The sequence below is a fragment of the Euprymna scolopes genome, chromosome 3, assembly GCF_053919585.1.
Source record: "Euprymna scolopes isolate OS-2025 chromosome 3, ASM5391958v1, whole genome shotgun sequence".
NCBI classification, from domain to species: Eukaryota; Metazoa; Mollusca; class Cephalopoda; order Sepiida; family Sepiolidae; genus Euprymna; species Euprymna scolopes.
The window spans coordinates 150,870,069-150,897,951 of NC_136484.1; the positions used below are offsets into that span (position 1 = coordinate 150,870,069).

The window sequence follows — 27,883 nt, forward strand, 5'->3', positions numbered from 1 at the left end:
CATTTATCATGACATAATATTTGTAGTGAGTTTTCAATTGTTTGAAGGTCTTTTTTCTTTCTAAAGTTATACACTAAAATTCTGGACAAATAGCACACAAGATGACAAATTTTCTAATTTCCGACAAAGTTGGTATGTGGCTAATTGTGTTACGAAAATAAATCTGGTATCATTTGTTTTGCAAAGAGCTATGTGGCCACATTTTTTAGATAAAATGAAAATAAAGATTTGGTTTGAGATATCAACTTTGTTTTTGTCTTGTGAATTGAACAGTTGTCTTATCTATTGTATCTTTAGTTTTATCTTTTATTATCTTGGACATTGCTGTCTGTTTGAGGTTTTCTGAATTCAACCTTTTTCCTACTTCCTTTACAATTTGTACTTTATTATTGTACAAAATAAAGTTGATATTAATGGTAGCACTAAATGCAGAATGATTTGCTGATACATTTGTTAAAATAGATGTTGGATTCTAAATTCCTATTTAGAATCCAAACAAAACTGACACTTATATAGTTTAAAGATAGTTAAAATGTTATATATATTTAATTATTATAGTAAAAAATAATTATGACAGCCCCTTAAGAAATTCGTTTCTTATCGTTGAGCACTTTCAGTTGAATTAAAGTCGGTCAATTTAGTTCTTATGCATAGATCATCGTATAACGATTAGATCACTGTCTGACTGACGTAAATGAACATTTAAAATTAAGATGTTTAAATTCAACGTTATTTCACGCGGTTAATGGTAGCCGAATGGATTAGGTCTCTGGTAATCGAGCCAGAGATGTCTCGTGTTGTGGGGTTCAAATCGTTTGACTGGTATTAATCGTGACACCCTGCACTGAAGATTCCCGAAAGGATGAAACACTAGTGTCTGTAGGTATTTAATTATTATAGTAAAAAATAATTATATTATTCCATTTTTATTCTATACCGGAAAATTCCAATTTAAAAAACATTGATAAAAATCATCTCCATTTAATGTTTGTAATTTCTCATTAGAGACTAACCAGAAATGGAACGACAGATTAATTTATTTAACACTTTTCATATTTAACCAGCATTGTTTGGGTGGAGATATCTTGTGTACGATGCTTACAGAAAAATAATGTAGCATTTGCAATTTCATTTTAGAAATAGGATTAAGAAATCATTTTAGTTTTGTTATTTTATTGATTTCTATAAATATTCAATAGTAAACAATAACAAGTGAAGCATGCATGATTCCTGTGAGTTCACAGTGAACAAGGCAAAAAAAAATGACTAAGTTCAGCATTTGTGTCCCCCTTCCCCCATTTAGTCCCAAAAGTCCCCAGGGGACGTCAAATCATGGTGGAAAAGAACAAACGGTGCAGTTTTAGGCCATAACATATGTAAATTTGAGTTCTGCACCATGTAAAAAAAGAAATGACTAAATCCATCATTTGTCCCCCACCCCCTCCCATATAGCCTCAAAAGTTCCCAAGGCCGTAACATATTAAATTTGAGTTCAGCACCATGCAAAACTGCTAAATAGATATACACAGAAAATTTGGGACAAATATGATAAAATAGTCCCAAAAATGGAGTGTTTTTATTAACCCTAAAAGAGCTTCTGGGGCACACTCAAGAGTTATCACGAAATATAGACAAACAAAATTATATAGAAATCAGTTAGTTACAACTTTTCAGAAAATTTTGTAAAAATCCAAGGCATCAATTTTTTTTTTAATGAGCACAAAATGTCAATTTTAGCCATTTTAACCTGAAAGGCACCTTTGTGTGTGTATGTGGGAGGGGGGGGTGACTGGAGTCTTCCCGAAAATCCATTCTGTTACTTTTTTTTTTTTTTTTTTTTTTTTTTATTACTCCTATCAAGTTTAATGTTTGTGCAAAATTTCAAACGATTCCAAGGCGTAGTTATTGAGAAAAGTACGGAGAGACGAACGAACAAGGGTGAATTTACAGGTCCACCCTCCTTTTGTTGAGGGACCAAAAAGAATAATTTAATGTGCATTTATCAAAGTTAGATATAGGTGAGAAAAACAGGCAATATTTTGTTTGATTGTTTTATTAATACAGCAATTTTTAGTATTTATAAAAAATTGGTTCATGAAATAACCAATTTAATTAGTTATTTTGGATATTTATATTTCTAGGTTGGGTCCTAAATACACCTATTAAAAAACAACTTTAAGGACTTTTTTTTTGTTTAAATTAAGTGTTTCCAATTTTGAGCCCTTGCAGAACAAGGGGATTTATTAGCTGAGATACTGAGGGAGTCGGAGCCTATAATTTAAGGGCCATGAATTATTCACATATGTGAAAAATCATAATCAAAATTTTCCCCACTTAATTCCGAAAATTACATTTGATTAAAAGTTGTCATGAAGTCACTGTTTGTTTTCATTGTAATAAGTAGGGCTAGGACAACAGCATATTCTTTTCCTTGTTTTGACTCTTGCGTTTGTATTCATTCATATCTTATGTTTTTATATAGTGATGTGGTTCTCGGTTGATTAATTGTGTCTAACTGTGTCGGATATATACTCGAGAGTCAAAACAATAAGAATATTTATTCATAGCCCTAGTAATAAGTTCGGTGAGAAATATGAGAAGTATTTAAATAAGTTTATACACATGCTTTTGATGAGCAAACGATAATGTGAAAGAGTTAATGAGTCATGTGTGTGTTAGTGTCAATAAGTATGCTTATGATTGTGCATGTGTGTGGATTAAGAAACCCTAATTGCTTAACAGAGGAACAAAGGAAGCTGACGTAAAGCAGATGTTAGCTCGGTTGTGAACTTTGGCTCAAACTTTTTGTAAAGGAGAAATCTGGCATTTTATGAATTCAGGGTGGGTTAAAACGGCAAGTTTAATAAATTCAGAGAAACTCATCTGATTGGATTAGATTTTTTTTTTTTTTTTTTTTTTTTTTTTTTTGCAATTAATTCAGACTAGTGTATGTGCAGAAACCGTTTTAAGCATTTACATTTCGGACACTGAAGTGTAAACTTTGTTGCTCGCTAAAGTATTATCTGTACACCGTGTTGGTTATACCTGGCTGTTGATAAAAATTAATGTATAATAGAACCTCAGGATACGGCATTAATCCATTCCGGGGGTTGGGATTGTAAGGTGAAATCACCGTACAGCGAGACCTAAGCAAAATTTTATACAGTACATATTAAAAATTAGTAACAAAATACAATACATTATATAATACACATGTATATAATCAAATAACACTGTAATGTGGGGCAAATACCATAACCAGGGGCCAGAAAAACATCGTATTCCACATAGTAACCTGAAAAAACCGTATCCTTGGGCCACCGTATCCCAGGATTCTACTGTATTTTGGTTTCTGATAGGCGATGTTGGTGCATCATTGTTTGTCATCGAGATTGAACTAAATGTTATATATTTTGGTAAAGAACTAGGTTAGTTATTTAAGACTGCATCACAATGATCGATGATCATGTTCATTAAACTTTTATATATTATTTTCCACTTGTTTAATCTTTCTCTCTCGGAAGATGTGTTTATGGTAAAGTAGAATTACAAAAAAATAAATTGTGTCATTTGACTATTTTATTTGTACATTTTGAATGGAAACTAAAAAGAAGGCTGTCCTATTTCAAAGGAATTTTAGACAAGTTGGTGCTTGTCTAAGCAACAATCTGAAAAACACTTCAGTTTTCTTTTTGTTCCTTTTTCTCCACTTATTGTTTCCTTTTGGCAAAATGTTTGCTTTTTTTCTGGTCTAACATAATTACATCTCCCTTTTCTATAGTTGATAAATTTATCTTCAATAGTTTATCTTGATTATTTTTGTTCTGTGTGTACCAGTGTGAACTATAGCTAAGCTAACGTGTTGACTTTTGTGTGTTAGTAATTGTTTTTAGATCCATCCTGATAAATTGTAATAAAATGTTAACGTTGAAAAACATGAATATTGAATAAAAGAGATAAACATGTTTAACTAACACACACAAACACATTTATATTATCTACAATACTAGCAGGCCGCCCAGTAAAAATACACTTAAATATAATAATTTTATTAATGCAAATTTTGTATTTATTGTTATACTAGCGGGGGATGCCTGGCGTTGCCTGGCTGTTTGTCGGTGTAAAAAAAAAAAGTTGGGGAACCTGAAGCCTTGAGGCGAAGGCAAAAAAGAAAGCCTGACATCTTCCCATCTGACGCTAAAGAGGGCAGAGTTGTGAGAATGGTTGAAATTAAACGATTAAAAAGTTAAGTGACAGGTGCATAAATTTAATGAGGTCAAACATCATGCCATAGGGGAGTGAAATCATGCACTTAACTTTGGCTGCAAGCCAGTTTCCCCAAGATGTTGAGGAAAACCAGCTCCTAATAAAAAGGAGTGTCCAAATGAATTGCAATTGTCTGATATAACGGGTTTTCCCAGCATTGATCAAAGCTCATTGCTTTCTGGACATCCCTGGCACGGGTGCTGGGGAGAGTTGTTTGCTCCGAATTATGTTCTGCTTCTTTATATGGAAAAGCTTAACAAATGCAGAGACCAGGAAATACTGCAAAAATAGCATGTAAAAGTAGCACAAATAAAGGATGGATGTGACCTCCTTTCATAAAGCGGAGATATTATAATCTAGGAATTAAATAAAAAGTTCTAAGAAACAGTGACCCCCTTCCCCGAGTGCCCCCCCCTCCAAAAGCCTTTGCCTTACATACACAAAAAAGCACACACTAACACACATTTTCGCTTTTACATTATAGATTACTAGCAGTTCAGCTGGCTTTGCTCGGGTCCTATGTACGGTTCATAACTTTCCCTACATGTGAATACACTTATGTAAGATTTCAAATGTTTAGACCAAAATTTGTCTGAGTATTTTCGTAGAGACCGCAGAGGTAAAATTTTTAAAAACTTTGACCCCGATTTTGACCCCTTAACATTTATTATTTTGGTTTCAAATCAAAATACAAAGTTTTACCCATATCCAAGTAAGCTACATCTAAAATTTCAAGTATTTTGATCCAAAATTGGCAGAGGAATTTGGTTGAATCTACAAACGTCAACTATTTCAACTTTGACCTTTTAGCAGTCAAATTTTCACCCCCAAATCTGATTAAAATACTTGCCTCATGTCTGAAAACCCGTTATGTATAAATTTCAAATGTTTAGACCCAAAATTGACTGAGTAGTTTGCTAGACACCACAAAGGTCAAGTCTTTTGAACTTTGACCTCTTGGAAGCTCAAATTTTTTATCCAAACCTATTAAAAAACTTGTCCTATCTCTGAATACCCTTTATCTAAAATTTCAAATGTTTAGACCAGAAATTGGCTGACTAATTTGATATTTTTAACTTTGATCCCAATTTTTACCCCTTTATATTTGCTTTTAGAGCTCAAATCAAATTAAGAAGTTTGATCCATGTTCAAGTAACCTACATTTAAAATTTCAAGTGTTTAGACCCAATATTGGCTGAGGAGTTTGGTAGAGTTCTCAAAGGTCAAATCGTTGAACTTTTTGACCCTTTGACAGCCAAATTTCTGGTCAAAAACTGATTAAAAAGATTTTCTCAAATCTCAATACTCCTTATGTCAAATCTCGAGTCTCTATACCGAAAATTGACAGTTATTTGGTAGGGAAATGTACACAAACGCGCACACACACACAGACATTTTCACTTTTATAGATATATAGTTATTGGAGCCAATATATAATAATGATTTAAAAAGTAGTAAAAAAAACAACAAAAAAGACTCGTGTATCACCATTGAAAATCGAAACCAAAACATTTAGCTTACAATTTATTTTTTTCCTTTGACGTTAATGCCTGAGCTATGAAGACGTTTGCTAAGGCTAAAAATTAAAACATGGACCAATAATTACTACACTAAACATGCATATTCATAATGCCGTCGTTTGACCTTCACCTGGCAAATTCCATTTAAAAATTTTTTTTACACTTTTGCCCCGATTTTTCCTGGCTAGAACCTGAATATAAAGTTTTGCATGGGTTCGAATATCCTATATATTAAGTTTCCTGTCTGTAGGCCAAAAACAGACAGGAGTTTGGTAGGTAAAATTTTTTAAACAAATATATATATACATCTATAAATATATATAGAAAGAAGTTTTTGTTGACTATAACTTTTTTTTACATGAATATTACCCAAGTATAAATCATATCTGCATGAATATAATTACACATAATAGTAAACTAAAGATGATCATCCCATAAGAACCCCCCCCCCCAAAAAAAAAACAAAAAAACAAAAAAACTAATAGGGAATTAAAATTTTCGTTTTAAATCAGTAGAAAAAGGGGTTTTAATATGAATATCAATACACAAAAAACTCAAATTTATAGGAGTATAGATTACAATTGGTTAAAAGTTTGTTAGTAAATATCTGTTTAAAATGTTCACATATTGTAGAAAGTTCTGTGAGAATTGTTACAAGTATTAAAAAAATGTTCATATATTTGTATTCAATTGATATAAAAGTGCATACGACCGTGTGAAAGATTTAAGGCATTGCATTAATGTCAAAGTGCGTATGACTTGAAAAATTAATTTAGTTTTCCTCAAGCCCATAGAAATTAGGGGAAATAGGAATATATTCTAACGCTTCCCTGGATTCTTGACTCTTGTGTTTTACTTGACGAAAAGTTTGGCCTTAAATAATTAGGAATCTGCTCAAAATTGGTGATTATTAATTTTTTTATTTTTGTTTTATTTTATGGTGTCAAAAACTTGTGTACGTTGTATAGAGCAAGGTCACATGATTACTATTTTTGCTTTTTTATAAAATATTTCTCTAGGGGCTAATTTTATATGAAAAATTAGCCCCCCTCCCTACCGATTTAACTTTTGGGTGTGGCTTGTGTGTTTTCGCATACGTCGATGTGAATCCTATATGTGTAAACATAGAAATGCTTGTAAGAAGTTTGAATTATTTCCTAAATTTCTTGTAGGAAAGGACACTCTTTGAAATGATGTAAAGTTTATATAGTTGGCTAAGAAACTCTGAAAATGGAATTGTAAAGTCTAATTGAAAACTGACATTTAAACTGGAATGGTAAAGGCTAATTCAAATTCCAACTGAAATAGTACTAGTTTTAGTAATAGTAGTTGTTAGTTTCTCTTTACTTTCTATTTCTACTCTCCTTGAGAGAAAGATGGAGGGAAGCATAGATCCAAATCAACCATGTGACCCAGTAAAATCCGTTACATGTTATTAGGTTGGTGCAAAAATGTCGTTTTTTGATGTTCAACTTCAAAAGATCGTAACTCCTTTCATAATAAACTCTATTAATTGAAATAAAAAATCATTAGAATCGACATATTTTTACCAAGAAACAAGTTTATTTATCCAATTAGCATAGAAATCCGGAGTTCTGGAAGCAATGAAGTCATTGAAAAACGATTCGGCATCATCTCGGCTTTTGAAGTATTTTTTGCGCAGGAAGTTTTCGAGATGCTTGAAAAAGTGATAATCGGTAGGTGAGAAATCCGGTGAGTATGATGGATGAGGCAGTCTCGTAGCCCAATTTGTTTAGCTTCTGCAGGGTCAGTTGAGCAACATGCGGATGAGCGTTATCATGGAGGAGAATTGGTCCCTTCATATTGACCAATCTTGGACACATACGTTGGAGCTTCTGGTGCATTTCATCAATTTGTTGACAGTTCTTCGCTGTAATCATTTCGCCCAGATTCAAGAAGCTGTGATAGATGAGAGCGGCCACAGACCACCAAACAGTCACCATAACCTTTTTTGGTGCAATTTCGGCTTCAGGAAATGTTGTGGAGCTTCTCTGGCATCCAACCACTATGCTAAACATCGCCAGTTGTCATAGAGGATCCACTTATCACACATCACAGTCTGCTTGAGAAATGGGTCGTTTTTGTTGCACAGAAGGAGCATAGAAGATGCTTCAAAATAACAATTTTTGTTGATTATCGTTCAATTCATGTGGCACCCATTTATTCAACTTCTCTATTTGCTTTAAATGGTGAATGACTGGTGAGTAGTCGACCCTGCGTTCAACAGCAACTTCTGTGGTTTTGCGAGAATCAGCTTCAATTAAGGCTTTCAAATATTTATCAACCACAGTTGACTGACCGTGACCGTCTTCATCTTCGAGGCTCTTGTCACCATTGCAAAATTTCTTGAACCACCGTTGTGCCACACGTTCATTAGTTGTTTCTGGCTCAAACAAATCATTGATATCACGAGTGTCTTGGCAGCTTTTCAGCCTAGCTTGAAGTGGAACAAGAAAATCATGTGGATTTGAATTGTATCCATGCTGTCGAAAATCCTGCAAAAAAGTGAATGAAGAGATTGAGAACGATAATGAATAACACGATAGAGCGAAAAACATGCTTCAAAATGATATATAACATGGCTATATATATATCAATGAATTAATTCAGAAATCATATATAAACGTAACATATGTGGGAAAACGATATTGTTTTTGCACCAATCTAACAAGATGGCCACTATAAAATACACATTCTCTGTCATAATTTCTCTCAAAAGAAATGCCCACCAAAATCTGTTTTGGTTTTATAAAGATTATTTGACAATACGATTGCAGATGTTTAAGGAAAGTTTGACTTCAAAACGAAACAAAAACTTGGTATCTCCTTACAGCTTTTATTTTTTTTCCCTAATTTTATTATTTAGTTTTTTGTTTCACAGTTTATATTTGTAGTAAATTTATTTGTATTAGCTTTAGCGATTGTAATTTGACTTGGTATTCTATACTTTGGATTGTTTGTAAAATAAGAATCTTATTTTCTTCAGACTTGATGATAGAAATGTTCTTGTTTTCAGCATGTAATTGATTAAATAACACTCTGTATTGGCTTTATATATGGATTTACTGTTGAAGTTCTTAAATTTAAAAGAAAATCTATTTCTGATAAGCTATTTTCACCTGAAAACTTTTTAAAAAAAATGTTGGAATAATTTTGGAAAAACTGAAATGCTAAAATGATAAAGAGTTCAAGTTGTGGAAAATAGCATGTGGGTTGAATAAATTCAATGTGAACATTGTTTACAGGTTTCTAGCTTTCAATGATGATACCTCTAAAACATTAACATTAAAGTGAAAAAAATATTGCATAATCTTAATTTTAAAACGATTTCTTCCAAATGCCTGTGCACGTTCTGGATTGTTAGTGCTAACCACTAGCACTTAGGTTTTCTGCCTGAAGTTTTTTTTTTTTAATTTTTTTTTTATAAATCTCTAGTCTGCGAGACTACGTAGATATTCGCTGGTATATGACTTTTGATTTTATTATGGAATCTTTGAGGAATCACGTTTACATATGTATTCTTCTATATACTATTTAAGTTATGGTGTCTTTGGAGCTTCTGTGTTTGTACTCAAATAGAAACGTGATTGGTTGATAACAAAGGAATAAACACATGGCACATTACTAAGGCAGTAGTTTTACAGTGTCATTATCCAAGTTTGAATCTCCTTTAAGTCTAAAGGATATATTCTAAACTGGATCTATGTTTTATAAGATTAAATAAATTAACATTGTGGATAAATAATCAAGTGCTAACTATTCTACACAGACCAAAATGAATTTTTATGCTGCACTGCCAATTAACAATTTTCAACACTGTCAAAACTCGATTCTCCCAAACTCTATACACTGCTGTCAAAGCTTGCTATTTTAATGTCCAAGGCCAAAATTAGCACCAATCTCTGAAAAATTGGTCTTTTTATTTAAAACCAGAAGCATCTCATTAGCATATCAGGTGACAAGATTGCAAGCATGTAAAGGAAAGCAGCAGCCATTTTTCTTTTATTCTTTTTATTCGTCACTGGACACTACAGACTGCACAAAATCAGATTTGTACAAAATTTTAAGGCATTTAATCACAAACATAACCATTACATGGATATTATCCATCAGAACTTTAATGAATGCAAATCCAGGAAAGCAATGTATTTAAAATATTGCAGGTGTTTGATAGAGGTTATTCACTTGGTTGCATATCTCCGACCGGGTTTCCAGGCAGTCAAAGTTCTAAGAATGGAAGTACCAGACTGATGTTGCAAATTGTAAGTGTCGTTGCACCATAGTTGTCCAACATATACCTGCAAAGAATAGCTTATTTATTTTTTTAAGTGTAAAATAACGTTTTAAATGAATCGCTATTTAAAATTAAAAAGTGTAACACTGATGATCATTACAAGCTTTATTTTTCGTATAAATATGTATTGTTCATACAATGTTAAATATTCATATTTATTCAGCGTGAAATGGATGTAGCAGTCTTGAGTAGGAAAACCCTGAAGGAATAAATTATTCAAACGATGTTGGTGTTACTTCATTTCTTCTAGCAAATACTGATGTCTCTGAATTATGCTGTTGCCATGCAACGCATATTGAAGCATACAACGATTTATGTATGCATTAATTCTGCTTTCTTATCTTTAGGCAGCATTATGAAACATTGATGGCATAATAAATGACAGATCAATATAAACATTGTATTTACGGATATTATTGCTTTCTTTTTGTATAATAAAAGAAAATGGTTTTAAAAGTAGTGTTGATAGAATGTTTGGTGATGAAGAATTTTACTTAAATTTTGTTTTTTACCAATTTTTAATTTGCAGATATTTCTTTACTAGTGGGTGGGGTGAGGGTGCACAACTATGCCTGGTGATAAAATGTTTAAATATATTTTAATTCATGAAGACTTCGTATTTATTACAGAGCCAATTCTCTATTGAATATTATATTGTACCTAATATATTCTACTGATTGCAAATGTTTAAAAAAAAAAATGATTTGGGTACCATCAGCTAGAATTGAAACCAAAACATTTAGTGGTCCAGCCACATTTCCTATTGATTGAGATATCGACAGATAAATAAGAAAGATTTAAACTCAAACAACTTCAAGTTATGAATGAATTTGCGCATACACAAAAGTAATAGAAATGTTGGCAAATGGAAATGAACAGTTTGCATTTCAACTTGCTGACATTTCTGTAGGCATTATTCATCCAAACAAAGATTTTACTTGTTATAAACCATTCTGCATACATGATTACTGTTTCCTGTTAATTTCAGTGTTATGTGACCAGTAGTTCAAGAAAATATTTTCACACACATATCTACTGTCTTATTTATATAGATTGAAAAGGTGGAAAGATTTGAAGTAATAATTTAACATAAATTCCTAGCAGAAAAACAAAAAATAGCGTATACACACAGGTTATTCTATACCATAGTGAAGTTATTTATCTTCTAACAATGGAATGATGTGACAAAAGTATCGGTAAGTAGGATTTGAAAAGCAAGCACCTGCAACAAAAAAAGATGCTTGGACAGCCCTGTTAGTAATCCCCAATAGGAGCATCTCAAGCGATCAACAATAAACTGCTCTCTTCTCAAATGGAGAAGGCAAAGCTTGAGAAGGTGGACTTCATAGAATTACATGAGACCAGAGACATATATCAGCCAACAAGGAACAATCCATTTCAACAAGGCTTTGTTGGCTTTGGTATAATTTATGTTGTTTTTATGAAGCAAATAATTTAATATGTATTTTTATTATGGACATGGTTCACACAAACATGAAAAGTCCCTGAGTTTTGCCTTGAAGAGTCCTTGAAAATATGGAAAATGCCTTGAAAATGTCTTTAAAGGCCTTGAAAAGCATATTTTTTATGTCCAGTAAAAATTTGTCAAAATATATGAAAAATGAAATCGAAATAAATACTATTAAATTATTTATAAGTATTAATAGAAATATCATTAAAATATTTTTTAAATATTGAAAATAAAATCGAAAATTGAAATTGTATAATATCGTGAATACAAGAGTTGCGTCCCATTGTTTTCCGTATAATAACAGTAAAAGAATGTAACTTATGCCGGAAATAAATGCCCACTGTCCTATTCCCTTGTCAGACAGCTGTCTTCTTTAAACCCAAGACTAATGGCCACCAAGCAGGTATGGTTTAAAAGGCAATTTAAAAGTGCATTAAACATTCTTATGCATAACAGGAAGGTAAAGGAAGATGAGTGTGATAGTGTCCTGAAAGAATATAATACTTTTCTTGAGCAGATACCTGTCATTGGATCTGAAAAGTTTGTTGATATCAACTACAGGAGTGAAGATGACGGGCTAGACCAACTGTTTGCAACCTACATGACTGATATTTGTTACAGCTAGCCGTTTCAAGTTGTGAAAACTGTTCTGGTGCTCTCGTGGCCAGGCCAGTATAGAGAGGATTTCCGTGAACAAGAAAATAGAGATGGAGAATGTGAAGGATGAGATTGTAGTGACACAGAGGATCATCTGTGACCAGGTTAAAGCAGCAGGAGGGGGGGGGGTCAAATCTCAATAACCAATCCCTTGATTGTTTCATGCTCCACGACAGAGGCATGACATGTACCTGGAAAACAAAAAGCAGAGAGACAAAAAGATAGACAAAATCTCCAGAAAAAAAGCAGACCATGAACAGATAGAAAAACTAAATAAGAAGAAAGTGAGAGTAGAAAATGACATTGTCATTGACTTCATCAGCAGATGCCCTTGCTCTGAGGGGAGAAAATTCCGGGAATTCGAATCTGTTGACAGTCAAATGCTTTCAGAAAATCGGCCTTTGAAAATAAATAAGGACTAAACTCAAAGAAAGGCTTCGAACTAAACAAGAACTAAAAATGATTCAGAATGAATGAATGAATGTGTAGTGATGGGCTTGCTGTAAATATTTTAATGAGTTTTGTTGTGCATTAGAGAACTTCGTGTAAGTAATTGTGTTACCTTTAAAACTACTTCATGAAATAAAGAAAGAAATAAAAACTACTTTTCCTAAGTTTTTTGGCTTATTATATTATTGAATTTTGTCTGGAGAAGGCCTTGAAAAATTTGAACAAGCCTTGAAAAGGCCTTGAAAATGAACATTGAAAATCTGTACAAACCCTGATGGAACAATTAATCTTAATCGGAAGTTTATATTTGAAAAATTGAGACAGAAAGTTCTGAAATATCAGACTGTAACTTTGAATTCTTACTTCATCAAAATCTTGCAGATGCATAAGTGGTAACAAAGAATGTATTGGAAGAATAAACCAAAGTGAAAAGACAGTAGCAAGCCCCCCCTCCACCTCTATAAAGTTAACCATTTCCATCATGTTATATCCCCTCCAATTCATTTGCGAAAACATTTTGTTCCCATAAGTGGTTCCATTACTAATTTTTTTAAAATTTATTTTATTGCAATGGAGACTGTTTTTTGCATAGTTCATTCAAATGCTGGTGTTTTGTTAGCCAATTATAATCAACCCGTATTCCGATGATGTCTGGGAAAATTAAAGGACCATGAAATTCTTGCTTCCACCTTTTGAACCCCTGTAAGTATTTGAAGACTGTGTTTTTCTATCAAACTCCTCCACTAATTTTGGGTATAAACAATTGAAATTTTAGATATAGGTTCCTTGGACATGGATCTAACTTAATAACTTGATTTGAACCCAAAACAAATGTTAAGGGCCCATAATAGGGGTCAAAGTTAAAAAAAAAATTGACCTCTGCGGTCTCTACCAAATTACTCAGACAATTTCTGGTCTAAAGATTTGAAATTTTACATAAAGGGTATTCAGAGATAGGGCAAGCTTTTTAATCGGTTTGGATCGAAACTTTTTAGTTACCAATATGTATGTATGTATGTTTGCATGTCTGCCTAAAACTTTTGACAGAGGCGACAGATTTTCACAAGATCACAAGATTTTGAAGCTCGACTCTTCAGACGACAAATAAAGAAAAATTAGCTATAAAAATTAATTTCTTCACCCTCAACTGGGCACTTTTCTTTAGGAAGGGGTCGTCTTTTCACCGATATTTTCGAAAGTCATCCCCTCTTTGCAATTGTCTAGCCTTAATTTAAATCTATGTCACTTCCAGTTTGGCGGGGGTCGTTACAGCAAAGACGTCACGTTTTTTCCCCATTCTTTTCCTCCTTCACTATACGGGTTCAACCCTGCCTTCCTACTACCACTTTTTTTTTTTTTTTTTTTCTTTTTGCTCATGCTCAACGCACACCTCCAAAAACCCAGGCAACGCTGGGCACCCATGCTAGTAAATCAAAATGATAGACTGTGTAATTGCATGAAAACGAAAGTGTATAGGAATACAGAAAAAAATAAAATCGAAAATTTTAGAATTATATTAGAAATATATATAAAAATGTATTGGAATTTAATAAGTGTATTTATTTACTTAGTGAGAGTTGACTTGGAAGCTGTATGTCATGACAAAGCAAAGCCACTTGTATCAATGTATGAAATAAACAATAGAATTAGTCTCTCAAAAGTGAATTAATATATTTAATTTTATTATACACAAGTAAATTTAAGAAATAAATAATTAAATTTTTATTTTAAATGAATGAAAGTGTTTATCTGAAACCTGATATAATCAGATAAAATATAGATTTTTTTATTTTAATGTCATAAACGTTATTTCTAAAGACAAAATATTAAGCAGGGCTAAATATTCAAAGTGAAGAAAGTTTTAAATAATTTTTTTAACGATAAAAATTAGGTTAAAATAACTGATTTTTAAAATATATCTGTTACTAAAGATGTTACTGTCCAGTTCTTTCCTCCACATGCATATAAAATATTGCAGAAAGAAAAGAAATTAGACACTGCTGAGACTTTCAGAAATGTTGCGCATAAAGAGTCTAACAATGCCATTTTAAAGACATCCTAATAAATAGGTAACAATACTTTAACTCTCCAGATCTGTTGCAATTTACCAAAGAAAAAAAACTACATGCATTTTTGGTTGGTTGGTTTTTGTTTTTACGGCATATCAACCTTTTTGCAGGTTATTTAATGCCGAATCTAGTTATTTTGAGGAACGATTTTTAAGGGAGTATATTTGTTTTTTTAAGTCTGATTCTATTTAACCCATAGTTGGGACCCTAACAGGTACTACCACTCCGGGTCAAACTGGACCTGGGAGCAATGGCAATTAAAAGGTGGCTCCATACTCCCCAAGGCTCGCAAGGTGGGGCCTCACCATCGGATATAGTTTTAGGTTACATAACAAAATTAAAATGATTGATTTCTATGTACGAACTATTAGAATATACAGTCAACCACATCTAAAAAATAAATAAATTGTGCATTCTTTGACTAACTTGAGATACCTAACATATTTTATGGTCTATTATGTAACAGCAAAATTCAAAAAAAATCTTATCAAATTAATTACCATACTTGAAAAAATGAAAACATATTTTCATTTATGTACATAATGTCTACAAGGAATATCGATAGACATGTGGCATAATGTGTTTTTTGCTGTTTTCTTTTTTCCCCATTTTTTTCTCCTCGCTGTAGCCTATTTTTTGCTAGGACAGTAAACAGACCAGTTCTATTTATTCATTTTTTAACAGTTTGAAACCTCTCCCTCCTTCTTGTCTGCTTTTTTCTTTCTTGAAATAGAAAGTTAATTTAATGTTGGTGATTCTAAATCTATGTCTGTTGTAGAAATTTAATCTTTTTCTTTTCTCCAAGAAATTGTTTTTACTCCTACTGGTTTGGATGCTTAAAGTATCTCCTAGTTTTTGAGTGGATATTTTTAATGTTAAAGTTTTTCGATGCGGACACTGCAATTCTGTCTGCTTTCCTCAATGTTGACCTTGAGAAATTTTGTGACTTATTGAATAATGACAACACAAACACTGTAGTGTCTGTATTCTATTATTTTGAAAATATTCCATTTGTTATGGCTTGAAATAAAGAGAAAGGTTTTAAAAGTAAAATTCTGTTATAACTAACGCCATTCACCTGGGATGGGTTGAACTAACTGCAAATGAGTTCACTGTTTCCTGCGTCAAGACAGTCTATCCATGCTGATTGGCTGTTGAGTCCTTTTATATATCAGTTAATTCCGGTTCTAACAACAAATATGAAAAAAAAAAAAAAAACATGCAGAAACCAGTTACCAATACTATGCATATCTTTACTGTTTTAAGTTTTCAATTAGCCACTTTTGCATTTCCTTCAGCTAGCAGATGTGATTGGTGCTAAAAACTTGCAGATGAATTTCTCTTCAGGGCAACAAAGAATTAGACCAAACTAGTTAAGTTTACTTTGCAAATGAGTCTGTGATGCCAGTAGTGTTGCATCTTGCATGGATGATGATGTTTGGGATTTGAGAGATTAGAGAGGCGAATGTGTATGATGTGTCATGTGCAGCATATGCAGTACACACCAAAAAATTTTACAAAGATCTTTATGCAGAGATCAAGTCTTGCATTTTTACACCAATATTGTGCATATTAATGTTTTGTATATTTTCTCAGTTTTGTTTAGTTTGATCCTGAGATCAGAATCTATTCTTAAAGGTAACATGATTATGTGAAAGCTTTTGAATTAAAAATTTAAGTGTGATAGTTGCTCCATTTTGAAAGAAAATATAAAAATAAATGCTGATAACTTATACTTGCTTTAATCAGAAGAAAAAATTTCAGTCAATTAGCAGATCAATCTAGATTTTTCCTTTCATTTTCTCTCTACATAGGTTCAAATAATTCAAAATCTTTGCATGCTTGAAAGTCGAGCATATTTTAAAATTAGTTTTCAAGTGAATAAGTTTGTTAGATTTAAGTTTTAAAATATTTAAATTTAGTAGTTTTTAGAATTGTAAATTTTAATCACTTATGCTTCAATTTAAAAATTGATACTGTGTCTAAATTTTCTTTTTTCTCTTTGTTTTTTCCAATATGCTGGAAAAAACTGGATATTTTCTAAGGATAACACAGATACATATAAATTGAATGGGTCTGTTTCTGATTGATCACATTATTCCTTTGCCTTGATCATGATAGCCAGTCGTTCAAACTGTCCAGTATGATGGTGTGGCTGAATTTTTGTAGAAGCTGAAATCAAAACCATTTCTTCATGGAGTTAGTTTCATCAATTATTTGTCACTGTACAATTTTTCTATTTTGGGTCTTACATACAGCAAAAAAAAAAAAAATTTAATTAAAAAAATAAAAGCGGGATAACAAGATGCTTAGTTGGGTTTAAGAACACTTATTTGTTATCTAACTTTTAACTGCTATCTCATCTATGATTTGATAATCTCTTCTCCCTTTCCTGATGATAGTATTCTTGATCCAGTTGTCTACTTTTTCTTTCATTTCACATTTTTGAGTGATCTGACTGTTGACCCTTACCAGATAGTACATGTTTGGATGATTAAAAGTACAACTAAATAGAAAATAACCATTACTTAAGACCAGCATACCGTAAATTCAATATATTACACACTTATTTCATTTTCAAAACATCTTTCATACTATATTAAAAGTGCTTGCTTATTTTAAAACTTATACAATTGTTATAGGATAACTGGAATAATGAATTTCATTTAAGTATAATTGTTATTTATTTATTTGTTTTGATGGACATCAAATTCAATTTCGTTATATTAGTAATCAAATTCAAGATTGTGAAACAAAAGCAACCATACTTATGGTTTGAAGAAAGCTAACATAAATAATGATCATAGGAGTCTAATGTTGAACAATGTTTAGTCCTTAAATGTGTTTGATCAGATTCCTCTTTGTGTGTCTTTGAAGCTTGTTGTTATACGACAGTTTCTTAGGTGTTAATGCAGTCCTTTGTATTACTATTGTACTCTGCAATGCAAAATTTTTCAAGTTGCACTGGTTGGGTAATTAAAAGACAAGCGGTATTGCATCTGTTATATAGGGGTTTCATTAAAAGAGAGTCTTAGAGAGAGAGAGAGAATTTTATTAAGAGGGATGTTATAAGAGAGATTAGATGTGACGTTCCGTATTCGGTTTATGAAGAATGTTGTTGTTTCTGTTATGAAGATTCATATATATTAAAATGTTCATTACTTAGAAGTGTTGCTATGAGATGTAGAGTTCACATTGTAGATATGAGATGTGTATGTCAAGACATTTTATAACAGATATATAGACATATAATACAATTTTCACTTTACCTTTTGGTAGAATAACAACACAAAGACGACGTTTATAAAAACACATGATGGGTTTATTTCTTCTCATGGCCGGCCGTGGTTTTCTGAGTCAAAAATTCAAAGCTTCACATTCTAAGTTTCAAAAGTGACCGTCTCGCTTCTAGACGTTCGAATGTCCATGTCTGGACTGTTGTCTCTCGTCCTCAGACTCTCTCTGAGTTTCTGCTTAACTCTAAAGTTTTCTAACTATATCTTGAACTTCCCCTTTTCCATGACGTCATACACATGTTAAAACATGTCTTCTTTCACGTGTTCTGGACATGCGTGTCCAAAACTTTTTCCTTTGTTTACAAAAGGAATTTTAACCTATATTTCCAGTAACCTATTTTTCCAATATGTTAAAAACATGTTTATTAAATTATTTTGTAGTTGCATTCTTTCAATTGAATTTTCATAACAGACTTGTCAACACACATTCTTTTCTTGAAACTATTTTATCTCTAAGCTAAACAATGGTTTGTTTTACATTCCATTTTCTAATTCTCTCTCGTAATCTATTTCTAAACCTAATTTACGAGGTTCGAATTCCGTCTATTCTATTTCATTTTCATTTTAACTAGATCTCTCTATTTTTATACTTACATGAAAAGGGTACAGCCCTTATCATGTAACACATCTATGGTCCTTCACTCAACATATGCAGATGAGTGGGTCAGTTTTGTATGCTCATAGTAAATTTTGACTGCCCCATTTCTGTTTGCATACGGTTGAATGTCATCTACTTGATTCAGGGTGTTTCTGAGTGAGGAACGACAGCTTCAGAAAGGAGTGATTCTCATGTTAATAGGAGGGGAGTAATTCTGTAGCTACCTAACCACTAGCTTCAGTCTGGTCTCTTGATGTTGTTATGGTCTAGACATTGCTGAAGAAGCTTCTCCTTGACTTTGATCTTTGAACCTCAGTTCAATGTAGAAATTGGAAGAAGGTGGCATTCATCACTGGTAGCCTTTGTGATCTGTTTGGCTGGCAACTTTCTGATCTGATTAAAGTAATTAAATGAGTATTATAAAAAGTATCCCTTTTAAATAAGACCATTTTTGTCATGAAATATATGGAAGGTTTTTATGTTTAACTTTAAATTGTCTCTTCTCATCTAACACATTGTAATGAATGCTACTTGATGATTTGAGTAAAATAAAGAAGTTTAGAAAAATAGCATAGATTACCCCAAATATGTGAAATATTTTAAAGTATCATTGAGAGATATATTATTGCCACACTTTTTATTTTGAGAGATTGTTTGTGTTCTAGTAAAGTTGTGTTGGCATTAATTCTTTTCTTTTTAATTACATTTGGAAAAAGTCAAGAGTACAACCAGATAAATTGTCTATGTAAAAAGTTCTACAATGAGAATAACAGTTCAGTCATGTTAATAAATCAATTGCCGTTCATAATCTCTAATATTAATTAGAAAGAACTTGTTTTTATCACAGTCTTTTAGTCTGTTAATCTATTAGTGTTTTGATTTTATCAAAATTGCTGTTTTCATAAAAGCAGAAAACTAATGGGACCAGATTTTTTTCTGAAAACTAGTTTACTTTTTCTCAAATTAAAAAAAAAATTATGTATTAAAAATTTTGTTTTTATAACAAATTTCTAAAAGTTCACTCATTAATTTTTCCCTAAACTCTAACAAAAGTTGTGATTAATGGTTTTCAAGTTCAATAGTAATCGCAAGGAAAGACAACTAGTACTTGTCTTTTAAAGATTTAATTTGTAATATTTTCACACTGATGTAATTGACTTAATTAAAAGGAAATTAATTTAAAATTTATTTTTTACCACTGAATATTTTAGAAATAAATTTTAATACAACACTAGGCAAAATATAATGTAAAATTCTGATATTGAATCTTTGACCTTGATCGGTTATAAAATTTTAAACGTATTTGACAGATTAGTTTAAATTCACTATATATTTTGTTTATTGCTTTAATTTTCTACCTCAAAAATATTATTTTAATGGAAATTAATGTTGGATATTTAAAAGTATAAACGTGTTTTGTTAGCAAAAATATTCAAATAAATTAAAACTCTGCTTTAATAGTAACAAGATAAATAAGATGATATTAAGGAAATAAAATGCTAAGCGGTCTCAACCACTCGGCCATCTAGTGGTAGCATCTTGAAATTCTCGTAACTTGGATTTTCTCATATGTAGGTCAAGATTTTTGCTTGGAAAACATCTAGAATTTCTCGTGAATAGAGTAGCTCGTATGTAGAGAAGTTAATGTACTTTTTTATCTTGGTATTTTAGTCTTATGTATTAGCTATTGTTTACATGTATGGGTCTTCTGTTTTCGCTACACATTAAACTGATTTTTGTTACAATATAAAATTTAATACTCTTTAAAAAGAACTTTTATTTTACAACAGTCATGCTCTGATTCAAATTATGATCTGTGATTGTACCTATTTACTATGCCTCCCCACGGGACAGAGTTAGACACCAGGGTCGTTTTTTAACGTGGAGAAAAGGTACAAAAATAAAAATTGTCTCAGTCGTGAAGGATTTCTCCTCCACCGAAAGAGAACAAGAAATAGAAGTGCAGCATCTGAAGAACAGATACTACACTTTGATCTTGTCCCGAAGGCCAAAAACTTCTAACATCAATACTATCCATACCACATATATATTATATACTAAACCACCTTTTAGCCTGTTGTTGGATGTATAATTTCTTTACTTTGACACTGGTTGATAAAGCAGTAGTCATCAATTATGGAAATATTCATCCATTCACCTTTTATGATGTAATTTTTGTCAACTCCCATTCATTTTTAGTGATGTCATTCAGTGTTCATGGTGACAACATACAAAGCAAGATAGCAAACATAATCCACAGAGTTTTAGTAGTGTACACTAGATATATTTATATCGCGTGGTGTGAGGGAGGTAAATACCTACTTGCTTATTTTCACAAAAACATTTTTCGATACACAGATCTGTTCCCATAACCAAGTAATTTCTCTTTATGGCCTGGGATTAATGGAAGTTATTTGCCAGTGCTCATCATCAAATTGACCTGCGTTGCATGGTACTAATAGCAAGGAACAATCTTACCCTATTATTATTGAACATACCAAGCTGTCGTTGCCATCCTGAAAGTTTCCTCTGTGGTAAAGAAGTTGATACCTTTATTTTCATTACTAGAGCTTTTTGTTATTTAGTGACTTATTAATCGTAAGGGGACCAATTTGTTGGAATTCTAATTATAAAAAATTGATTTTTTTTTTCATGTTTTTTGCAACAGTAAATTAATCATTTTACAAAAATTTCTACTTTTTTTTTCTGTTTAAGATGTGAAAAAAAAAATGAAAGTTTTTATATTGTAAATAAATGTAATCGATTTTTCTAAGGAAATATTTGGCTAACTTATTAAATATTTTAATTTTTGTAAAAAACTTCAGCAAACCAGATTAAGTTTGGAAACAAGAATCCTTACTAAAGGATACACAAAAAATATTGGTAATCATGATGTAAGGTTAATAGTCGAGAGCTTTTACCAAATGCATTCAAATTTAATTTTTCTATCTACCTGTATACTTCTAGCATTCTGAAAATGTATCATCCGGTTGCTTACCGTCATATGCTGGGAGATACAGACGCAGAGTTGCTGAAAATTGGGTCAGGTTTTGGATAACTACCCTTGTTTCTTTATGAACTTTTGGTGGTATTGTCCATCTGTTATTAACATTTAATCATCATGAACACATGTGATCAATGGTGACACTGGAATTGTTGCAAGATGGGATAAAAAAAATGGACTAATTGATTGGGGTGACAAAATAAAATGCTACAGATCGTTTTTTTTTAATTCAGAAAAAATTAAGGTATTTATGCATTGTACGTCCACGATTTCCACAAAGTTGGGTCGGGCTCACTCGGCAGCTGAAAAAAAGGCTGTCCGAGCATTCCTCAATTTTGAAAACCAACGAGGGGGGGAAAAAATGATCATTTATCTAACTCGCGCGATTGAAATGAAATTTTTTATTTCTTCTAATTTATGAAAAAGTTGTCTGCTTTGATTCATATGAGCTCAAAAATCGGCAGCACGTTTATTCCTAACATTGCGAACAGCCTTTTCTGGTTATTTATGTCAGCTGCTGAGCGTACCCAAGTAATTTTGTGGAAATCACGGATCGTACAATGCATAAGCACCAAAATGAATTTCCATTTTATTCGCTAGAGCTTCCCATCGATTTGAGTTCTTGGCTTTTTGATAGAAATTCACGTTTTTTTAGGGACTTAGATTGTCATCATTATTAGATTGACTTTTCTCTCCTTCTTTCTTCTCTTTTTTTTCCTCTCCTTTCTTTAGTCTTCTCTTTATCTTTCCTTCTGCTTTTCTTTCCCTTTTATGAAAAGCTGAAATTATTAATTTTGCTATGAAAGCTAAGATTTCAACTGATTCATGACGGGAGTAGGGAAGTTAGATTTGTTATCCTCCTCCCTTCATATTCGCACTCGGTATCCTTTAATTGAAACTAATTGCAGTTGCTTACGAAAAATTAGTTTTTTTTTGCATTGTCCTTTCTCTGCGTGCATGCACATACCCACACTACTTTTGCCATTAGCTATTGGCATCCCTGGAGATAGGAATATTGTATATACATACCAATAACATCAGTACTAACAGGTTAAACCTTAAAATGAATAAAGGCAGATATGTTGCTTTTCAATTGTCAAGAGAGATCACATTGTATTTTCCAGAAATTATCCTCCCTTTTCCTTCTGTTGATTGTATAGTTTTTTTAACTATTAAATTTCTTGTAAAAGAAACATCTTTTCTTTCTCCATTTTAAAATTCGTTTTCTCATTTGACATTTGGCTGCTTTCCCAAATCTTTAATTGTCAGTCATCTCTACAAACAGTGCATGTTATTATTGGCAAATATCCTTAGAGAGAGACACAGACACACCCACACACTTTTCTTAAAAAAAAAAAAGTAGCTATTTTCTATGCTGCGACATGTTTATTTGAAAACAATGTTAACATGTTTGAGACTTGGTCATATGTAAATCGTTTCAGTTTGGAAAACTTATGAAATTAAAATGGTCATGGGGGTCCGATTTAGGGTGAATTAACATGGTAAATACATTCTTTATCTAAACATTAAAAAAAACTATTAGAAATGTTAGTAATTAATCAATACGATTCCAAAGTACAAAAAAAAGTTAGATTTTTAAGGTTCATCCTCAACAATTTTTATTACTGATGTTTTTTTCTTTTTATCTTGAATTATATATTTGCTTAGCATTTATCAATAAAATATTTTACTTGGACTTGTTTGAAATCTAAAGCTATTTATTATAAATTGAAGTACCACTGTACTTCGGAGTTTGTCAACTTTTCTTGAACTTTTTAGCCACAAATTAGAAGTTCAGAACATTTATTAAATATTTCTCAATCAATTTAAAAAAAAATATTAAAAAATATTTAGGTTTATGATGATAATGGTCAATATTGTTTAAGAAATAAATGGAACGCTTAAAAAAAAAAAACAACAAAAAAAAATCAAATGTCTTAGTTTGAGATTTGAACTCACAGTGACATAAAAGTGGACACTTTATCTAAAGAACTACTGGAGCCATATTTATCTCAAGATAAATTCAAAATAAATATCTTAATAAAAAAAACCCTGTATTTCGCTTTTGTGGATATAGAGAAAGCTTTTTCAGTGTACAGAGAACTTGTTAGGATTTGCATAAACTAGAGGAAAATTAGTGATTTAAGTTAAAAACTTGGAGGAATGCTATTGAAAGTAAAGATCTTTTAATTTTCTAAAATTAATTTTATTCAAATGTCATTTTAAATTATGATTGTACAAAAGTAGTATCCATTCTCGGGGAGGGGAGATCATTTTGATTATCCACCAAGAAACATGTATTTTGTTTAAAACAATATCAAACCATCATCATCATTAGAGTCCAGCCGTGCGAATTCTGAATCCGTGTCAATGGGCCACCCAGACTACAAGCTGTTCTTTAATCAACTAGCATGGTCTCCCGGCATCGCCCGGTCCCCATCGGGTCACACCCGCCAAGTTAACAGTGAATATAGGTTTTGATGTATTTTACATATTGATTTGTCATTGTCTGTGACATTTGTGTTGAATTTTATATGTATAATCTATAAATATAAAAGCGAAAATGTATGTATGTACGCTTTTCCTTGATTTCCACAAAAGGCTTCTTTCAGAGAAGCGCTCGCTTGCTTCACAACTTCTTAAAACTTTTTATATCATCTATAAATTGTAATATCTCAGAGTTAACCACAGAGCTCGCCTGTCTATTTAATTTTATTGACTTTCAAGTGTTAATTATTCGACATTTCCATAACAGCGGAGTTACTATCTTTCAAAGCATATCTGAGAAAATTGACCAAGTCCTATCTGCTTATCCTTCAGCTAACATTCACGTATGTGGAGACTTCAATGTTCACAACGTCGAATGGTTGACCCACTCAAACAAGACCGATGATGAGGGGAGGTTCTGTCATGATTTCTCCATTGCCTATGACCTCACTCAGATTGTTCAGGAACCCACCCGTGTGCCCGACAATGACGGCCAGTATGCGAGCCTACTAGACCTTTTTCTCACAACTTGCCCTGAACTATGTTCAGTTTCTGTTCTGTCGCCTCTTGGATCTTCCGACCACTCTGTTGTATCAATTAAGATAAAAATGAAATGTAATAAGTCCCCAGACATACCTCTCCATCGTACAGTATATCGATACACTAAGGCTGACTGGGATAGCTTCCGTACATTTATATCGGATCTACCTCTGCATTCCATGTTTAAAAAGGATGTGTCCTCTATAGTATTAGACCTGACGGAATGGTTAATTGTAGGTATTGACCGTTTCATACCCTCGAAAAAGTTTCAGCAAAAACCTAACAGCCAGCCATGGTTCTCTCCAGAATGTGCTGCTGCCATTGCGCACAGAAATCACTTTTTCCACTGTTTCCAACGTAATAGATGCATGGAAACTAAAGCCGCTTTCAGGACTGCCAGCAACCATTGTAAGAAAGTAATAAAGAACGCAAGAGAGTTGTATGCTCAATCTGTTAAGTCCAAAGTAGCTGAGCAGCGGCTTGGTTCCCACCAGTTTTGGCAAATAGCAAACAGAATCCTGAACAGAAGCGTGTGCTCCATCCCAACTATTATCAATGGACCTGAGGTAATCTCGTCAGCATCAGACAAAGCCAAACTCTTTGTCAAGAACTTTGCAGCTAATTCTACCCTTTGCGATCAAGGCTGCCGACCCTCAATATTTCCTCCTGTATCAGAAAACACGCTATGTGATATACGTATATCTGTACGTGATGTTGCCAAGCTAATCAAAAACCTTGATTCCAGTAAAGCAACTGGCTCTGACGGTATTCCAATTATAGTACTCAAAAAACTTCAACCTGAACTAGCGCCCATACTTACAAAACTGTTTAAACGTTGTCTTAAGGAGAATAGTTTCCCATCTCCCTGGAAAATTTCATCAGTATGTCCTGTATTTAAGAATTCAGGTGATCGCTCATCCCCCTCTCAGTACAGGCCAATAAGTCTCCCGTGCGTCATGAGTAAGTTGCTAGAATCTGTGTTAAATACAGAAGTAATCAACCATCTCAACAAAAATAACCTTAGTGACACTCAATATGGTTTCTGTTCTGCTAGATCTACAGCAGATGTGCTTACAGTTATATCTCATAGGATTAGCAAATCTCTCGACGGAGGCAACCTTTCTAGAGCAATTGCTCTTGACATATCTAAGGCCTTTGATAGGGTATGGCATAAAGGTTTACTTCATAAGATCTCTAGCTATGGTATAGCTGGAAATGTCTTCTCAATTATTAAATCATTTCTTTCTGATAGTAGTTGAGGGGCAAAAATCAGAAGCTCACAGTATTAATGCCGGTGTCCCTCAGGGGTCCATCCTGGGCCCAACTCTTTTCTTGATCGACATTAATGATCTTCCAAATCACATCCTTACATCATTTGTAGACATTTATGCTGACGACACTACCATTTATGGTAGCACATCTAAGACAGTAAACGACCAAGTTCTCTCCAATTCTCTCTCCTCTGATCTTGAGCATGTAGTACAATGGGGTAAGGAGTGGCTGGTTACTTTTAATGCATCTAAAACCAAGCTTCTCTCTTTACATCATCAACATTCTGATCCACATCTGGCATCAATTGAAATGAATGGCTCTCGTCTTCAGGAGGCCTCAAGTTTTGATAAGCTTCTTGGCTTGACCATTACTCCTGATCTTAAATGGAACACATACATCAAATCTGTTGCCAAGGCCGCTGGAAAAATGGTGGGATCTTTCTATCGATCCGGTAGATATCTCACTGCTGATGCTATTCTCTATCTATATAAGAGCCAGGTACGTCCAAGGATGGAATACTGTTGCCACATCTGGACAGGAGCTGCTAGAAAGGACTTGTCCTGCCTTGATAGAGTTCAAAATAGACTTCGTAGCCTCGTAGGAGATGTCCTTTTCTCTTCCTTGCAACCTCTATCTCACAGAAGAGATGTTGCGAGTTTGTCTCTGATGCATTGTTGTTTTCATAGAAAATGTTCAACTGAGCTTCAATCTATGGTCCCCCCTCGCCAGACTTTCACAAGAAACACTCGTCTAGCTGTAAACACTATCAGTAATTCCCCCCAGTCTTTATCTGTGCCTAAATCTAAACGTAGATTCCATGAACAAAGCTTCTTTCTTAGAACTGCACGCCTGTGGAATTGTCTTCCGTTTTCCTGCTTTCCGGCTGACTACAATATGGTTGTGTTCAAGTCTAACGTAAATAAGTTCTTGATGAGCCGTTCCATATAAGTTATCAAATTTACCAAATTTTCATTACTAATGATTACTATATTGTCCAATTTCTACTGTACACTCTTTAACCCTTATCCTTGAGTGGCCTCTTGGCCTTGATAATGTGGTGATGCTTATGTAAAAAAAAAAAAAAAAACCATTTCCCGCATTGGCACGCGTTACATTCGGTTTTCGGTATAAACAAAAAGCGAAACTCGACTCTAATCACAGGCCCAGAGCCAATGGTCTCTAAAGAGCTAAGTAATGTTGGGCAATGTCGACTTCGTCATATCAGACGGTAGCTTTCATTTCGAGACGAGGGAGCGGGTTTTTAAAAACAAACAAACCGATTTATTGACCGCATTAAAAACTGTCCCGCACAAAATGCTAACTGCTGAATACCTATTGCCGTCATGCCAATCAAAAACGCGCACCTGTTTTTTTTTTTTTTTTTTTCACACTTTACTATTTTCCAACTGCACGTTGTCAAGGTTTTGTTTTTTTTTTCACGGGCACCTGTTTTTCTTCGGGTTTTTTTTTCACACATACCTACAAAAACCCGGGCAACGCCGGGTACCCCTCGCTAGTGTTATATAATTTTTTTTTTTTTTAAATGAGTGAGATGGTTTTGTTTTATGAAAAGTTTTGTTAAAACAATTTTTTCATAGAATAAGACCGTGTTTTTTTTCTTCTTTCTCTTCATTTTCTTGGTGATAATAATCTGAGGGGTCAGCCCTTCGGGAGAAAAAGGTATATAAAATAAACGTGGATTCAGACTTAGCACTAACCGTCTACAATATTGAACTTATACATTTCTCTCTCCACAAGGGGCTGACCTTTCGGATTAATGCTACCAACAAAATCACACGCACACGCACACACACACACACTGAATAAATTATTTTACCAAAAAAAATCTCAGAAAACAAATAATTTTAATCATTTAATAAAAATTTATAAAATATTCAGTTTTCTAAATTTTCAAATTCAACTTGTGTAATAATATTT

At 32.9% G+C, this 27,883-nt stretch overlaps 1 protein-coding gene across 8 annotated transcripts in view; it reads left to right on the top strand.

Annotated features, from left to right (window-relative positions):
* Positions 1-27,883, top strand: part of LOC145259827 (putative protein phosphatase 2C T23F11.1) — a 338,384-nt gene that overhangs the window by 151,582 nt on the left and 158,919 nt on the right. Inside the window, exon 1 of one of the 8 annotated variants that reach the window (XM_080117635.1) lies at positions 20,829-20,952. The exons of 6 other annotated variants lie outside the window; for them this stretch is intronic. In XM_080117635.1, the coding sequence (XP_079973761.1) occupies positions 20,844-20,952 (109 nt within the window). In that variant the 5' untranslated portion in view covers positions 20,829-20,843. Of the gene's footprint in view, positions 1-20,828; positions 21,177-27,883 lie in introns of those variants that run through there. One more of the 8 variants, XM_080117655.1, reaches the window with a different exon arrangement.